This window comes from Rattus norvegicus, chromosome 15 (assembly GCF_021556685.1).
Source record: "Rattus norvegicus strain SHRSP/BbbUtx chromosome 15, alternate assembly SHRSP_T2T, whole genome shotgun sequence".
NCBI lineage: Eukaryota > Metazoa > Chordata > Mammalia > Rodentia > Muridae > Rattus > Rattus norvegicus.
This window is the reverse complement of record NC_141548.1, coordinates 22,678,334-22,696,824: the sequence shown is the minus strand read 5'-3', so window position 1 is coordinate 22,696,824 and position 18,491 is coordinate 22,678,334. Positions and strand designations below refer to the sequence as shown.

At 45.1% G+C, this 18,491-nt stretch overlaps 1 protein-coding gene and 1 non-coding gene across 16 annotated transcripts in view; one reads left to right on the top strand and one right to left on the bottom strand.

Annotated features, from left to right (window-relative positions):
- Fermt2 (FERM domain containing kindlin 2) overlaps positions 1 to 18,491 on the top strand; it is a 68,923-nt gene that overhangs the window by 39,595 nt on the left and 10,837 nt on the right. For 8 of the 15 annotated variants that reach the window (XM_087585158.1, XM_087585156.1, XM_087585154.1 and 5 more), the window contains exons 4-8: positions 4,654 to 4,788; positions 11,487 to 11,519; positions 11,829 to 12,054; positions 12,268 to 12,370; positions 15,202 to 15,309. In XM_087585158.1, coding sequence (XP_087441284.1) covers positions 4,654 to 4,788; positions 11,487 to 11,519; positions 11,829 to 12,054; positions 12,268 to 12,370; positions 15,202 to 15,309 — 605 coding nt within the window. 15 annotated transcript variants of the gene reach the window in all.
- Positions 3,093 to 3,199, bottom strand: LOC120097298 (U6 spliceosomal RNA). Its single transcript, XR_015639218.1, has one exon. It is a non-coding gene; the product is annotated as a U6 spliceosomal RNA (small nuclear RNA).

The window sequence follows — 18,491 nt, the reverse complement described above, 5'->3', positions numbered from 1 at the left end:
CTGATTTAGAAGTGTGCTTTCTTACAGGTATGTATGAACAAGAGTCCCTGTAGAACTTGACACCATCTGAGTTTCAAGGCATCCCTTGAGAGTTGTGGAATGTGTGCCTCATGGACAAAAGGAGACTTGTAAAACAAAACCATTCTTGTCCCTTAATTTTTATAGCAGTCGATACACTCAGAAGTCAGACTCTGAGAGGCTGGGTAAACAAGGATCTTGGGTTTGAGTTTGGGTAATTTGGTTGTGCATTTCTTACCTTAAATTATGTCTCTTGGCCCTTCAGCCGGAGAGTAGATCTTAGTCTCTGGTTTCCTTGAGACAGAGCTTCCCGACTCAGCTTCCGGACTCATCCAGTGGGTCAAATGTACACCTCCTGAAGCTGGGAGCTGCCACTTGTGAGCCCATGGGTCCTGTGGTTGAGTATCTGTGACAGCCTGCTTTCTTCTGTTCTTTCCCCTTCTCCACTTTGGCCTTTCCATCTCTCCCCACTTCTCATTTTTGTAAGAGTGTCTCACTGGGCGGCTCTGCCTGGCCTGAGGCTCACTGTGTAGACCACGCTGGTTTTGAACTCAGAGTCTAGGTCTCCTCGTGGCCCAGTAAAGCCTAGCACCCCCATACCTGACCCTTTGGGGTTTTTGTTTTAGTTAGGTAGATTGTGCTGTAACCAATGTACAACTGTGTACAGCCGTTTAAATAAGAAAACCTTTGGTTTTTTGAGATCTTACTGTGGAACCCACTTTCTAAAGTCTAGCCTAAACTTGGCATCCTCCTGCTTCAACACACAGTATATCTACACTGAATTCACCACAGTTTAAAAACCAGTGATTTCCATCTTCTGCCAGAGGTCCTTTGGTACCACTCAGCTGCTCTCTGTCACTGGGATTCGTTCATTCTTTGGAATTTCATTAGTGAAACTATAGATATTAATCACAATTTTCTCCTTTCAGATTAGCCTTTTCCACTTAATTTAGAGTCATTCACTTTATAGTATGTGTCAGTAGGCTGTTTCTTTCTCCTGATGAATGGACTTCATTGTATGAGCATTGTTTCCGATGATATGCAAATTCCACATTTTTTTAACCATTTGAGTTACTCCCAGCTTTATGAATAAAGCTGTTGTAAACGTGCTTTTCACTTTCCTGGGTGTATAGGAGAATGTCCAAGTAGTGTGTTAGCTACATGCTTAAACTCTTGAGAAACTGAAGAACTGTCTCCACATATTCTGCCACTTCCCATCCCAGCTGCGTGTGAGAGCTGCAGATGGCTCTCACCTTGTGTCACGGCTCCTACCCGTGTGTCTTTGAACATGCTTTGCTCTGTCCAGGGTGTGGTGGGATGTGGGAATAGTGCTATTTCATAAGTTAATTCACATTTCTTTGAGTGGTAACCCATCATCTTTTCATGTACTTCTGGGCTATTCTTTAAAGAGTTGATTCCAGTCTTTAGCCCAGTGGCCTTATTCTTGAATAGTATATATCCACAAATTTTGAATACAAGTCTCTAAACATTTTATTACCAATATATTGCTTCTCTCCTTATTTTCCGAACAGCACCTTTCAGGTTGGTTAATTGTTTAAGTTTATTATTTTTAGTTTATGTGTATATGTGCTTGCCTGCATGTATTCAGGGCCAAATACATTCAGTGCCCTCAGTGGCAGGGAGAGGGTATTGGATCCCCTGGAACTGGAAATAGAGGAGTTTGTGAGCTTCTATGTGGTCTTGGGACTCAGATCTGGGTCTCTGGAAGAGCAGCCAGCACTTTAACCACTGAGATATAGTTCCATCCCTCTTGGTTAATTCGTTTGAAGTAAAATAAATTTTTTAAAGTTTTATGCGTTTTTATTTTATGTTTCCCTACCTGCCTACATGTATGTGTACCACATGTGTGCCGGTGTCAACAGAGGCCAGAAGAGGGCATGGGACCTCCCGATGCTGGAGTTACAGGTGGTAGTAAGCCATCTCGTATGGGTGCTGAGAACTAAACGTGGGTCTTCTGTAAGTGCAGCAAGAGCTCTTAGCTGCCGAGCCATCTCTCCAGCCTCAAGGGCAGTTTGTGGGGTGGTGGTGGGAGGGTATGTGTTACTTTTCGGTTGTTCTTACAAAACACTGGGACCAAAAGCAGCTCCCGGGGAAAGCATTTATTTGGTACAGTTCCAGAGTATAAGCGTCCGTCGTGCAGGGAGGCGTGATATACCAAGCAGCAGAAGCGGTGGGAGCAGCGGGAAGCTAACTGAACACGACTCCTTGCACATGAAGCAGAGGGTGAACTGGAAGTGGGGCAAAGCTATAAGCCCTCAAAGCCCCTCAGTGAGTGCCTCCTCAGAGAGACATAGTTCTTCATCAAGACTCCTACAAGTTCTACAACCTCCTCCAACAGCACCAGTAGCTGGGAGACAAGCTTGGACACATGCAAGCTTGTCTGGAGGAAACATCTCATTCAAAGCACCAGTGCCCTTCCAAGCAGTCTGGGTCTACCTGTGTCTTCTAGTCTTACTCTTTTTTTTTTTTTTTTTTTGGTTCTTTTTTTCGGAGCTGGGGACCGAACCCAGGGCCTTGCGCTTCCTAGGCAAGCGCTCTACCACTGAGCTAAATCCCCAACCCCCTAGTCTTACTCTTAGATGTAGGTTCACAAGTCACTAAGAGTTGAATTTTAGCACATCGAGTTAGGTAGATGTCAGTGTTCTCCTTAAAAACTCTGAATCTTTTCTCTTTTTTTTCCTCTCCATCTTTATTAAATTGGGTATTTCTTATTTACATTTCAATTGTTATTCCCTTTCCCGGTTTCCAGGCCAACATCCCTCTAACCCCTCCTCCTCCCCTTCTCTATGGGTGTTCCCCTCCCCATCCTCCCCCCATTACCACCCTCCCCGAAACAAACACGTTCACTGGGGGTTCAGTCTTGGCAGGACCAAGGGCTTCCCCTTCCACTGGTGCTCTTACTAGGATATTCATTGCTACCTATGAGGTCAGAGTCCAGGGTCAGTCCATGGGTAGTCCAGTCTTTGGGTAGTGGCTTAGTCCCTGGAAGCTCTGGTTGGTTGGCATTGTTGTTCATATGGGGTTGCAAACCCCCTGAAGCTCTTTGGATCCTTAAAAACATGGAACGCTTCACGAATTTGCGTGTCATCCTTGCGCAGGGGCCATGCTAATCTTCTCTGTGTTGTTCCAATGTTAGTATATGTGCTGCCAAAGCAAGCACCTGAATCTTTAGCAGTATTTGTTGAAGGTTTTCCCGTCCATTTGAATTGCCTTGGCACTCTCCACAATTTTCTGACCATCTCTTAATTGCTGGAGCTTTACGATGAATTGAAATCAGTTAGTCTAAGTTCAGAGTTTTATTCTTATCAAGGAATGCATTGTCTCCTCTAGATTGTCCCATTTTCATGTAGGTTTATAACCTGTGAGGGTGGGGAGTTGGCTTAATACTAAACAGTTAACGCATAAGCATGAGGCCCTGGGTTCGGATCCCTGACGTCCATGTAGAAAGCCAAGCGTGATGGCATTCACTACTAACATCAACACCGGGAGGTGGAGCTGGGAGGTCACGAGGGTTCACTGGCCAGCCAGCCTAGCCAGCCAGGACTCCAAGTTCAGTGTGAGACCTTGTCCTAAAATATAACATGAGGTACAATTGAGGAAGATGCCTGGTGCTGACTGACTACTGGTCTCCATGCATGCATTCAAGGCTGCACACATGCACACACAATTTTAGCCTGCTTATCAGCCATGGGGGAATTGACTGAGGTCCCACTAGTTTTGGGAGAGGGATAATGATGGATCTTGCAATTCAGGAACATGGTTTATACTGTAGGTAAGAAATATCTGCTTGGGTCTGGAGAAATAGCTCAGAGGTTAAGAGCACTGGCTGTTCTTCAGAAGTCTAGGGTTCAATTCCCACCACCCACATGGTATCTCACAGACAATCATGTAGGCAAGACACCCATGCATATCAAGTTAAAAGAAAATGCCTGGGAGTTGGGGATTTAGCTCAGTGGTAGAGCACTTGCCTAGCAAGCACAAGGCCCTGGGTTCGGTCCCCAGCTCTGAAAAAAAGAAAAAGGGAAAAAAAAAAAAAAAGAAAATGCCTGTTTATTATTAGTTTCGTGTGCACATGTACTTTATGACATAGACAGTGTCTGATACCAGCTAGTACAAAATCCTGGACAGAGTGAATATATAAATAAGACTCCTAGGAATTTTTTTATGGTTTTTGGACAGCTTTTTTTTAGACAGTGTCTATTCTGTAGCTCTGACTGTCCTGGAATTCATTGTGTAAACCAGGCTGGCCTAGAATTCACATAGATCTACCTGCCTGAGATTAAAGGCAGTGTACCACCCCTTCTAGTGCATTTTCCTTCTGTGCCCTGTAGATTCTCTGTTCAATTTTGGGGTCATTATACTTACCAGCAAATAATGAATTAAGAGTGCTTTGGATTTATTTTCTCCAGGGCCTTGTGTGAGCTAGACGGACATTCTCCTGCTGTAATTTTGGGGACTTTTAGCATGTCATATACATCAGTCTTCCATTGTGGTATGGGTGTTGGGCAGAATGCTGACATCCAGAAACAGAAAGAAATGACAAATTCATACCTCAAACTAGATTAGATAAACTTCATGAACTAACCTGTTTTCGTTTTATGCACTCTTCAACAGATATAAGACACCCTGAAGAACTTTCTCTCTTAAAAAAACCCAGAGATCCCACGAAGAAGAAAAAGAAAAAGCTAGATGACCAGTCTGAAGATGAGGCACTTGAATTGGAAGGACCTCTTATCATGCCTGGATCAGGTGAGACCCAGATTCAGCAAAGGCAGAACATGGGGCTCACAGAGGTCAGGAGAGTGGTCCAGTCCCCTAAACCTCTCCTCAGTCACAGTGCTGTACGATCCTGACCATCATCATTACTGATTGGATCGATGAAGAAGGAGCGTGGGTCTTTGGTCACAGAGTCTGGAGAGAGTACTCTACAGTTGAACGTGGTTATTTAGTTTGCTTCTTTTATAGGTAGAGTGTGAAAAGAATCACTGTTTTGTTGATACATTAACACCTAAAACCTTCAGCCCTTTCTGTGCTTTGCATATCCTGGTCTCTTTGCATCCCTATCTTTTTCCTCAGAAGTCCTTCGAGAAGTGTTCTCATATCCCACCCATCCCTTCCCCAACTGAATTAAGTATTGTCCTATCTTACAACTCTCTGTGTTTATAGTGAGTTGTATGCTCTAATAATTGTGCATTCCCCACACAAAGGGAGTCCCTGACGACCCTTTTTGCTTTAAACTAAAACCCACTCAATGTATGGCATGCCTCAGGCAGGAAGGTGATTCTCATCACTGGGAGACTAAATGGGTTAGTGGCTCTTTAGTCCTGGGCACGGACATACCACCGTCGTGTTGCCACATTTCCATTGGCCACCCATTACTTTCGATCTTCCCTGCTGCACGTGTCTGAACTTGGTCTTGATGTAATTCATTCCTGGCCATTTAAATTCTGTCCTGGTGCAGATGAAAGCCTGCGCTTCTGAGGCACAAACCATGCTGTCCAAAGCTGTGTGATGCACTCTGGGAACTGCATTCCCAGCCAGCCTTTGAGGTCAGAGTGCAACTGCCCATGTTTTAAGGAGGATGGAATTGCAGCCCAAGAAAGTTAGGGAAGTATTGTACTGTTAATGCTCACGCACTGACTGGATTCGGAGAAAGGCAAACAAGACCGTGCACTCACTACTCACTAGTGAAGCCGCGTACAGGAACAGTTGCTCAGAAGGTTGAAAACAGTCTATATTTAAAGGAGTTCTACATAAATGCTAAATGAACTGGAAAACGTGCTAGCAATTCAGAGGCCAGTATCACTCATCTCAGGCTGTATTCAGCTTTATGGGTTGAGGAATTTAGTTTGTTTAATTTGTTTGACTTTTGAATCAGGGTCTCTCTCTCTCTGTGGACCAAGCTATCCTTGAGCTCAGAGACCTGCCTACTAGGATTAAAGATGTGGCAGAGGTCATAATTTTACTGTTTAAAAAAAATGGCAGAAGGAATGATAGCAGACAAAGATCCTGGTAAAAGAAATTCCAAGAGGTAAATATCTCGGCCAAGCCCTCTCTTGGGGTAGCCGCCTCCAGAGAGGTTGAAGACCACAACGGAGAGTACCTGATAGGAAGATGATGAAGTTATTAGTATGTGATCGATCAATTGGTTTCTGAAATCATTTACAAAGGAAAAGTATTTTTAGAAAGATTTTTTTTAGTTCAGTTCTAATTGGTAATTTTGGAGGAGGAAATGGGTGGTTGAGACCTCACTCTCCTACATAGAACAGTTCTAACAGTTTTTAAGGCAACAGTCTGGTCCCCCTTCAGTGTTTCTGATGGAGGCCTTAATAAAAGCCATGAAGGAGGTTGTGGTTTACAACAAGGGCCTTCTATCCACGCCCGAGTCTGTGCTAATGAGGTAACCTTTGGAAAGCCTGAAGAATGGGGACTGGTTATCAGAGAAGCCAACTATACGATTAGAGATTTGGTACCACCCGAACCTCCCAGACATCTTGTGGAAGGGAGAAGGGCAGGAGACTTAGTCATTGTTACAGTTATAAAGGACCTGTGGCTAGAGGCTCATAAAAGACATTTGTATGGCTGACAGTGTGGTAGTTGAAGGCCATGATGCCAGTCTGGTTAAAGATCTATGCCTGATGATTTATATACCACCGTGTGTGAGGAAAGAGACCAGAGTAGGACTCAGAAGTCAAACCTTTAAAACAGCCCCCTCAGAAGAACTCAGTCAGGATCTTACAAGCGTTACCCCATCTTCTGAAGTCAGTGTTCCAGAGCCCTGATCCTGGCTCTTATGGGTCCTGCTACTTCTTAGTGCTGCCACATTGGGAACCAGGCTTCACCCCTGTGTCCCCAGAGAGCAGTCACAGGCAAACCATCGTGATAGCAGGAACCATCCTGCCTTTGTGATTAAGCCTCCATCAAAGTTCAAAAGAAAGGGACTCAGAGCCTCCAAGTTGGTGACCTTACCCAGGGGCCATGCAGAGTTCCCAAAGGGTGTAGATACCTCCGTGTGCTGTGTTGTGTCCCTGTTCCCTCTGGCAACGCCTGAGTAGACTCTTTCTGTTATGAAGGAGTGATGTAGGGAGGGCGTTTGTGAGTTCTGCCAGACACCCTAGGGAATTAGGAAGACAGTTGCAGGAGCTCTGATGGATAGCAAGGATTAGAAGCTCAGGTGAGCACATGGATAATAGCTGGCCCCAGATGTCACCGAGTGTTACCAGATGACAGTGGAAGATCTCTTCCAACCAAGAGAGGGGATACACTAGGGCCAGATAATGTCTTCAAAACATACTCACTCCTTTTTTTATGTAGGACTAAAAGTGTATTATGTCTTTAGTGTGTGTCTGCTGGCCAGAGTTCTGAATCCTTTTTTATAACTGGGGGGGGGGGGGGGGTACACATGGGTGCAGTGCCAGAACACTGTGTTGGATCTCCTGACTCTGGAGTAATTAGTTGGCAGTTGTGGAACACCCATTGGGTGCTGGGAACAGAACTCAGGTCCTCTGGAGGAGCAGAGGAATAAGAGTCCTGAAACACGAGGCCGTGTCCAGTCGCCAGAGTCCAGATTCTTACACCAGTGCCCTTGTGGTATTTTGTAATTACTGCTCCTTCCTTCCTTAGTGAGTTGATTCTGTTTTTCAGTTGAGTGGAGCCTTGGTGTGGCCTGGCTGGGCTGGAGCTTGCCGTGTGCATCACTCTGACCTCCCATACTGCAGTGCTGACCCGCAGCCCTCCACTGCCTGCAGGTCTGAGCGCCACACCCACTAGGGTTTCCTCTTTGTGTGGGGACAGAATTGCGGTCCACCGTAGTGTAGAGTTCATGGTGCCCTCCTCCCTTGCCTAATACTGGTGATTTCCTTTTCGCTCAGACGATAGCTGATCTTCATTTCTGGGCCACGCATCATCCTTTAGTTCTTTCCTCAGGCTTGACCTTTCCAGCAGCCGAGTGTCCTAAGGACACGGCTGGACAGCTTTGCAAGAGACCATTTCAGTTTTTTGTTTTTGGTTTTTTTCATTTTGAGATTTATTTTTTCTCTGTAGGTGTTTTGCCTGCCTGCATGTTTGTGCATGCCGTGTGTGTAGTGCTCGCAGAGGCCAGAGGAGGGTGTCAGAACCCCTAGATTGGTGTTAGAGACAGTCGTGAGCTGCCATGTGGATGCTGGGAACGTACCTGGGTCCTCTGGAAGAGCAGCCTTACCCACCTAGCCATCTGAAGCCCCTTCCCACGTTTTTAGGAAAGGAAAGCCAGGGTTGTTGTTGGAAGGGTGCAGCTGTCGGAGACCACGTTCCCTGTCAGCTTGTTTTCCCAAACAGGACGTACAGAGCTAGTGTTTGACTCACCTCAGTTCCAAGTTAGGTAGCATGAGAAACTCAGGCTTAGTTGCCTGGGATCGGACAGCGTAAAGGTATCTGGGAAGTTGAGTGAGCTTTGCAGCCCAGAAACCAATGGTGAGCATCAGTGTACACAGGAATCCCAAGACACACAAATGACTGGAAACCGCTTCTGGGTGTGAGAGGCTCAAGAGACTGTTTACGCAGACAGTCGCAGAGTTGGAAGCACTCGGTAATTTTGTCATGATTTATGGTTCTAGGCTCTTTCTCCTCTGCTCCTCCAAGTTATGCTAATAGTGACTGTCAGAAGGCTGGCTGAGCCGTGCTCATTTAGATTGATATTCCTCTTTTAGAACACACTCTGCTTTATTAGGAAAATCGGTGGCCAACAAGTCATAAAGCGGCTGTACAGGTTCTTCTCTGCATAGCGTCTGATTCGCAGTGGTGAGCACTTACCTGTGTCTCACCAATGCAATCAAGGCCTTTTTTTGTTTTGTTTTGTTTTGTTTCCAGAGCTGAGGACCGAACCCAGGGCCTTGTGCTTCCTAGGCAAGCGCTCTACCACTGAGCTAAATCCCCAACCCCTACAGGGCCGTTTTTATTACGAACTTACATGTATGTATATAAGCTGAATTCCACTCTGCCTGGCCGACACACACACACACACACACACACATACACACACACACACACACACACACACACACACACACACACACACTAAATTCTGACGGCTCCATCACCCTGTTTGGCATGAATTTACTATGCTTGCCAGAGTTGGCCTCAGACTGGACAGTTCTTGTGCCTTAGAGCTCCCACTGCTGGGGTCAGCAGCTATGCACTACCACACAGACCGAAAGCACACTTTTGTAATGTAGTCATTAATTTTCAAAGAAATTTAATATCAGTTCATTATATAGGTGGAAAGGATCTCATTAGAAACTTTTCTTGGAAAAAAACAATACCAATCAGAAGGCTCTAGGAAAGAAGAAAATGTAGGTTCTACACTAATATTGAATATAATCAATATTCTATTTACTAGAAAAATTATGTAGGATGCAACTTTTTTCCTATCTGGATCTTGACCATTTTAAGTATCAAAATACTGTTAAACCTATTCTTTAAAGAACAAAAGATATAGATAGATAACACACAGAGTAAATATTCAAATACTGAAGGTTGAAATTTTCCTCAATTTTTTCCAAACTAAAATGATATAGATAGATAGATAGATAGATAGATAGATAGATAGATAGATAGATATGAGAATGTGTGAGATTTTCCTTCAATCAGTGCTATGTTCCAGTGAGTTTCATTCTCTATTGCAGAAGTCAGATACTGAATATGATTTCATTATAACAAAGTCAGATAATACAGGGAATCAGCTAGGCTAATAGTGGAAGTTACTTTTTTTTTTTTTCTTTTTCTTTTTTTCGGAGCTGGGGACTGAACCCAAGGCCTTGTGCTTGCTAGGCAAGCGCTCTACCACTGAGCTAAATCCCCAACCCTTTTTTTTTTTCCCTTTTTTCCTTTTTTTCTTTTTTTCCAGAGCTGGGGACCGAACCCAGGGCCTTGCGCTTGCTAGCCAAGTGCTCTACCGCTGAGCTAAAGAGCTAAATCCCCAACCCCATGGAAGTTACTTTTAAACTTATTCTTTGGATAGTCCGTTTCAAGAGCCAGCTGTTTCTATGTTCTTTCTTTTCAATGTTTGTTATATAAACTCGGGCAAATAAGAAAACAAGATTGTTAGTATTAGCCTTTGAGCTGGACCTGAAGGAATTTAAAGTATGCGTGCCCTGTGACCCAGCAGTGCAGCTAGGATTGGGAAATGAGTGCAAAAGGGTTCACTGAAGCCTCTCCTGTCCTGACACCAGGGCTCTAAGCAATCAGGCTGGGGGTGGTTTGAGTCGCTGTACATGACGGTAGCTTGCAGGCAACCGAGACAGACTGGTTCCTGGCCTTCTGACCGGTCGGCCTTCACCCTAGTTTGTTCTCCAGGGTGAAAGTCGATTTGTTGGGACACTGACTGAGTTGTTACCCTGTAGTCTCCATAAGACAAATAGAAACTATGGTGTGTAAAGTGCAGACTGTAGGAAATTGAAAGTGAAGAGGCCTGGGTGTGCTCTGTTAACATTCTGTATTGGAAATTCCATAAAGAGTGGTCAGTTTTAATTTTACTAGGCTCTAAATAATTCTAGTATATTTGCGGGGGGAGGTCAATATTCTGACATTTTTAGTGAAAGGTTTATTCAACAGTTCTTTTAAATAATCAGGTTTCTGCCTAGACACTAATATTTCCCATACTGTATTTCTTTGTACTGCCTTAGCAGAGTCACTCTCTGCCCAAGTGCCCTGGGGCACTGATGCCTGCCTTTGGTAAGGATGGCCCATGGCTTTAAGTTTGAAAATGATTCCTTAGTGAACAGTGCCTCAGGGCTGTGTCCCAGTGTCTGCTTTAAAGGTGGAACAGACTTCAGGCCCCCTCTCTGCCTACGGCATTCAGATCGACAGGTTGTTCGAGCACAGCACAGTACACAGAAACACCAGGTCAGATGCGGGTGGCTGACAAGATCCACCTACACTCAGTGAAATCCCTTCCATCTCACTGTGACTTCTTACGTCGTCGTGGCTTCTGTGCTTACACCGGTGGGAGGAAGGAGGATTCTTGCCCACGTTCTCCAATTAGATGATGGGAGGAGAGTGGACTTCACTCTTCTTTTCACGTCCAGTTACAATGTAACAGCAATTGCACATTTTCTTTTTTAAAGTCATGATTATATCCAGAAAATGAGTCAAGCTTGAGGCCAGCCTGGACCATGGTGTTGAGACTTGTCTCAGAAACAAAACAGAACCTCAGGACACCACCAAATATAACGGAGTTGATGCAAATGGTTTTACTCGATGCCTTTGATCACCTTAATTCTGTTATTCCAGCCAGAGAACATGCGTCCTTAGCTAGTGTGTTTTCTGTATGTATTGAGGTGGTTGATGCGTTTACATACCAGTCACAACTGGGGCAAGTCTGTTTTCTCTCTTCCCGTTTCCTTTCATTCTTTTGTCTTCTGTGTTGCCTTTCCTTTGCTTTCTGAATTCCTTTCTTTCCTCTCCTATAGGCACTGATGTTCTTTACATTGGCCCTCTGAAAGGTGAGCCTCACCACAGTTCCACACACAGTGTGTCGGTCTGCTCGCTTCAGCCATAGCCCTACTTCCTAGTTCCTTCCAACCGGCTTTTTCCTCAGAGTTTCTGCCATTTAATTACACCCTCACGGCTTTGGTACTGTGTGTTCTGATGCCCAAGCAGAGTTCCTGTGTTTTGAGGCAGGTACATAATGCACTAAGAGCTTCCCTTCCAGATCGAAGCTTGTGGCTCAGTGTGCTTCCTGCCGCAGTGTGTGTCGTTACTGAGCTGAGGCTCCCCACAGCTGCTCACAGCCATCTCTTCTCACTCACTAGGAAGCATATACTCAAGCCCGGGACTTTATAGTAAAACAATGACCCCTACTTACGACGCTCACGATGGAAGCCCCTTGTCACCAACCTCCGCCTGGTTTGGTGACAGTGCCCTGTCAGAAGGCAATCCCGGGATACTTGCTGTCAGTCAGCCGGTAACATCACCAGAAATACTGGCAAAAATGTTCAAGCCTCAAGCTCTTCTTGATAAAGCAAAAACCAACCAAGGGTAAGTTTTGGGTTTTTTGAGACAGGGTGTCTCGTCAGAGACCAGGCTGGTCCAGACTCACAGAACTGCCTGACTCTGCTGCCCAAGTCCTGGGATTAATTTTTAAAACGGCCTGCACCACCAGGCCTGGCCAGGGGTAAGTTAGAATTTACCGAGTGGGGGATGTGGTTGCCTGTGTCTGCAGTGCTCAGGGCCGTTCTCCGCTTTGTGCAGGTGGCTGGATTCCTCAAGATCTCTGATGGAGCAAGATGTGAAGGAGAACGAGGCCTTGCTGCTGCGATTCAAGTATTACAGCTTTTTCGATCTGAATCCAAAGGTAGGAACCGAGGATCAAAGGGCTCTTCCCACCCCCGCTCCTCTTCTCATCCGAGTGTTAAACTATAGCACGCTTTGAGTAAGACTCAAAAGCCAGACCTTTAGGGAAACGTATTTGCATTCTGAATAAACCTGGTATTTTCCTAGGTTGAGGCCATGTTTAAACATTTTCCTCTCTTTTGTTAAGGTAATTATATTTTCTTTGATGTGTTACTTTTAAAAAAATACATCATCTGCAAGTATATCGTAAGATAAAGAATAATCTTCTGGGCTGGAGAGGTGGCTCAGCGGTTAAGAGAACTGCTCTTCCGAGGACCTGGGTCCAGTTCCCAGCATCCGCAGGGCAGCTCACACCTGTCTGGGACCCCTGTTTCAGGGGGCCCAACACCTTTACATAGACATACGCGCAGGCAAAACACCAATGTACATTAAGTAAAAATGTAACTTTTTAAGATTAAATAATTTTCTAAAAGATGACTTTTTGTATTTTTTGGTGTTTTGTTTTGTGTTCTGTTTGGTTAGCTTTTGGGGTTTGGTTTTGTTTTTGAGATAGGTAGCCCTGGCTATCCTGGAACTCTGTGTAGATAAAGCTGGCCTAAGCTCACAGAGATCCACCTGCCTCTGCTCACTGGTGCTGGGATTGAAGGTGTTCGGGAAGCCTGCTCTGTATGTTTGAAAGTCCACACGTTGTCCTACTAGTAACTAACCACTGCCACTCGTTCTGTGACCCGTCGGTCTGCTCAGCTCTGACTCTCTGCTTTTCTGCTCTGAAAATCTGTTTTTCCCCAAGAGCAGGTGGCACAGAGGTTTGGATTCCTTGGGGAGAGAGGCTCGTGGCTTTTGCTGTGTTTTCCTGTCTGAATTGTACTGTAGCTAGTGCAGTGGGTCTCAGCCTCCCTAATACTGCGATCCCATAATACTATTCCACACATCGTGGTAGCCCCAAATTATAAAATCATTTTTGTTGTTGCTTTTATAACTAATTTTGCTACTGTTACGAATGGTAGTGTAAGTATGTTTTCTGATGGCTTTGGGGGACCCCAGCACACACACACACACACACACACACACACACACACTCTCTCTCTCTCTCTCTCTCTCTCTCTCTCTCTCTCTCATACACACACACACCCCAGAGAACCACTGACCTAGTGTCTTAAATTATGTGCTCATGTAATTTTTTTACATATCTCCTTATGTTTACATATATATATTTATATCAAACTATGATAGAACTATTAAGAGATTTTTTTTTCTGGCCACATATCTGCTTTTAGTCATAGGTTGCAGGGGGAGGCAGGGGTTGATTAACGTTTTAAGAGCATTATTTTTTGCTAATATATTCCAATGGACAGTCTAATAACAAATCTATTTCCACAAAATGTATATGTACTGCCTTCTTTGAATACTTAAAATAACTCCCCCTTTTGAGGACCTACCTACCTCTTTGGGGGGACTCTGTGAACAGGTATGTCCCAAAGTAATTTGTTCTCACTGAGTTTTATTGTGGTAAGTCAAAATAGCAGTTAAAACCCATCTCTATTTGTACCTTGTTTTAATGTTTTCCAGCTATATTTCTCATCCCCCTCCCCCGCCCCTTTACTCTGTGTTTGGTCTTTGAGCCAGTCCAGCCGTTCTGCATAGGCTGCCAGGAACTTATATGAAACCCAGGCTGGCCTCAAACTTGTGACTCCTCGGACTCTGGGTGCAGATTACAAGGCTGTAGCAATAACCAATTTCATGGGGATTTGCTTTGTTTTGGGGGACAAGGAGTTTCTGTGCAGGCTTGCACAGTGTGGCCTAACGTGAAGGGTCCTCCCGCCGTACGCTTCCAGTGCGGGGCTAGCAGACACGCACCACCGTACCCTGCTTCAGGCTAGGGCTCTTACACTGAAACTGTAACCGTGGTTACATCAGCCCCTTTTCCCTTCAGTGCTAGGGATTAAATCCTCTGTCACACTAGGCAACTCCCTCCACCTACTGAGCTTAAACCTGAGTAATTATACGGTATGCCATGTCTAACACTAATGGCTCTCGTCCCTTCTTTAGAATTATTTTGACACTAAAAGGCTGACAAAAACATTACATTCACTTTCTGCCATGCGTTAAAAGTATTTAGCTGGGCATTGTGACGTGTGCCTTTAATGGCAACAAACAGGAGGTAGAGGCCGGAGGCTCTCTTGAGTTCAAGACCAGTTAGTCTGATAGCAAGTTGCAGGCCACCCAAGTCTCCATAGTGAGACCCTGTCTCAGCACGGTGAGTAAGAGGTGCTAGAGAGGTAGACTACTGCTTAAAAGCACTTGCGAAGGACCTGGGTTCATCTCTCAGCCCCACACAGCGCCTCATAACCTTCCATAACTCCAGTTCCAGGGGACCCGACGGGCACCAGGCATGCATACAGTGTACAAACATACACAAGAGCAAAACACTCATAAAGTGTTTTTATTTATTTATTTATTTATTTTTGGTTCTTTTTTTTTTTTTTTTTTTTTTCGGAGCTGGGGACCGAACCCAGGGCCTTGCGCTTCCTAGGCAAGCGCTCTACCACTGAGCCAAATCCCCAACCCCAATAAAGTGTTTTTAAAAGAGACTATTTAAAGACGTATTTTAAAATTTAGGTGTGAGTGCCAGTGTCCACAGAGGCCAGAGGTATCAGAACCCTCTGGAGCTCAGATTGCAGGCAGTTGTGAGCAGTCTCGAGTGGGCGCTGGCACTGAACTTGGTTCTTCCACAGTAGCAGAATGCACTCTTACCTGCTTAGCCATCTCTCGTCGAGAACTCTCTGGTATTGAAGACACTGTATTACAGACCACGTCTCCTTTGTTCTGCAGTATGACGCCATCAGAATCAATCAGCTTTACGAGCAGGCCAAGTGGGCTCTCCTCCTAGAAGAGATCGAGTGCACGGAAGAAGAGATGATGATGTTCGCGGCCTTGCAGGTTGGCAAGGGAATCGGGATGACTTACGGGTCGGGGGTGGGCTGGGGGGACTGGTGTACTGATTATGCAAGCATTTTTGGTGTGCCTTTTGCTGTGTAGAAAGTAGCACTTAGGGTTGCCAAGATGGCGCAGCACATAGATGTTTGCTGCCAAGCGTGATAACCCAGGTTTGATATTCGGGACTTGCTTGGTGGAAGAGAGAACTTGCTCCCAAAGACTGCCTTCTGAGGATGGACATACGGCACTTTAGTCCCAGCCCTGGGGAGGCAGAGGCAGAGGCAGGAGGACTTCTGGGAGTCTGAGGCAGGGTCTCTGTGTAGTCCTGGCTCTCCTAGAACTTGCTCTGTAGACCAGGCTGGCCTTGAATTTACAGAGATCGGCCTGCCTCTGCCTCCTCTGTGCTGGGATTAAGGTGTGCGCCACCACTGCCCGTCACCACTGCCCGTCACCACTGCCCGTCACCACTGCCCGTCCTTTTCTGTTTTGTTGTTGTTGTTGTTGTTGTTGTTGTTGTTGTTGTTGTTGTTGTTGTTGTTTTCCGGAGCTGGTGACCGAACCCAGGGCCTTGCACTCGCTAGGCAAGCGCTCTACCACTGAGCTAAATCCCCAACCCTTCTGTTTGGTTTTAAAGTCCTCTGAACTCCATGTGCACGTGCATGGTGCATGGGCACACACACAATAAATGAATGAAAACTTTCAGACATTGAAAGTGGACATTTAAGAAAGTAAAAGAAACGTGATTTTGTCTTGTTTTAAAATAAGAATCAATGATACTTTTGGTTACTTTCTTGTATCATGTGCGGGGAAATTGGTCTTTTCCCTCCCAGTATATACTAATTTGAAGTTTTTATTTCTCTTGGAGATAAAAAACTGACAATATTAAATTGATGAGGAGGCACATTTCTAACTGGCTGTGGCAGAAATAATGACTGTTCAGTAACAAGAGCTCAAGAGACCAAGATAAACATAATTGTTTTATGATATTAATAATTAAGTGAAAGCTAATGTTTTTTAAAACTAGTATTTTTTCAAGTGTGAGCCTTGGATACCACATGCTTCTGAATTATCGTGGTACCTACTTAAAAATTATCCACTCCCATTGCTGATCTGCCCTCAGTGAAATGGCTTTAGACCAATCAGAGTTCTTAGAAGCAGTGATGTCCATTGTCACCAGGTTGATTCTCAGATGTCAGTGTGTCTGAGAGGGGCTTTGGCAAGAAGGCCTGGGTTATGATGGGAGTCCAGTCCTCCCTGAGATCCCAGTGCAGTTGGTATTCTGTAAACAGAAGTGGGAGAAGCTGGACTGACCCCCAGTTAAGAAGCATTCAGTGTAGAGATTTTATTTCTTTCCTCAGAACACAAAAATGCTCTCAGCCTTCCAAATGAAGTTCACGGTGACAACCAGAGTCACTGTTGGGAGGCAGACGACCAGAAAGCAAGTTCTTGCTGGTTGACGAATCCATCGGTTACTTTAGGGAGATGATTAAGATTCTGCACTGTTTCTGGGTGGGTTCAACTGTCTGGAGAATTTCCTGAATTAACTCTGGGCACCGTTTATTGGGAGCGTCACTGGAGTGACTTCTGTGACTTCTGCGCTGTGCACACAGACTTACTGTTTTCTGGTGGGAGTTTTACCAACATCAGATCTATGAGGCATGTCTGTTTTACAGCCATGGATGTCATTGTAGAGCGTCGTCTTTGTCATTCTGTTGCTCACGACTGAGCCCAAAGCCTTCACATGCTAATAAGCAGGCATCCTCCACTGACACATACCCCAGCAAGACTTAGATTTCGTTCATTCACAGGAACTGAAAGCCTTCAGGGCATAGCCCCCTTGAACCATTTTGGAATCTAGATAAATATAATGAGCGACTCTTAAGAGTACAGATCCAAAAAACTGACAAGTCAAAAAAGTTATTAGGACAGCTTTTAAAGCATTTAGATACAAGTGTGTGCTGTAACGTTTGACTGATAACGCCATATGCCTTTGGAAGCAAAGCTAGACTCTCTGGTCTGTCCACCGCCGGGACCCCTCCAGTGGACTCTCATGGCCTGTTGGGTCAGGATTGGCAACAGTGCTTTGTAAAAATGCAGATTTCAGGCTGAGTCAGGATTTCTAGGATGCCTATGCTTTTTAACCGACTTTCCTCATGTTTCTCAATATTCTCCACATTTGAGGTCTCTTCTGACAGCCTGAGTACTTTGCTCTTACTAGTTACCATAGAAGTTTCTGTCTCCTTAAAGATCTCACATTTGCCCTCCTTGAAGGTATAACCAGGAAGTTTACTACTGAGTGTTAGAATACAGGACGCTGGTGATTGGCTGCAGGCCCGTGCATTGAGTTCCCTACAGATAGACTTCATCGGGTAAATGTCTTCTTCAGAAGTTCAGAGCCGCTTACACTTTGAGAAGCAGCCACACCAGATTCTGTTGATCTCTGTATAAATAAAGTCTCTCAGGTTTGACATCAAAACTTACTATATTGTTACTATTCTGAGTCACTACATGCATTTAAAATCAACTGTTTTATATTTTAGAAAATTCTAAACCAAAGTCTGCTACCTAGCTAGCTAGAAGGGCAGTCTAACTGTACCCACACATTCCCTTTCCACACATGGAGACTGTTTCCTGTTCTTCCATAGCTGAGATGAAGCATTGGACCCAGAACTGGGGAGAGTGGAACTGGCTTCCTCTTTGCTCTTTGTCCTGAGTGGTTGGGATTGTACGGTAGTGAGGGTTAATTTTCTCCAGTGACGTAAAACAAGTGGCTTAGTTCATCCCCACAGAAGACCTCGTGCATGGCCTGAACCCTCTTGGGCTATGAATCTGTACAGGGCCCTGTCGGTGGACACCACCCACCCAACATCAGACAATAGAAATGCCCGTGTAGTGTCGTAGCAGACCCGTAACATCCCTCCTCACCGAGGGAAGCAGAGACTGGGTTCATGTGTGTGTATGTCTGTGCTCATCTGAGTAGGTCTTTCTGAATAGGGTGTCACAGTGATCCCCAGTGCCATGGCCCATGCTTTTTATCCTTCCAGTCCCCAGACACTTGGCCTACATTGATGTGTATAGGTGTCGTCTTGTCTGCATTGTGTCTGTGCACATGTGCATGCAGTGTCTTGGAGACCAGAAGAGGGTGGGTGCTGGTTCCGCTGGACCTACATAGGTGGTTGTGAGCT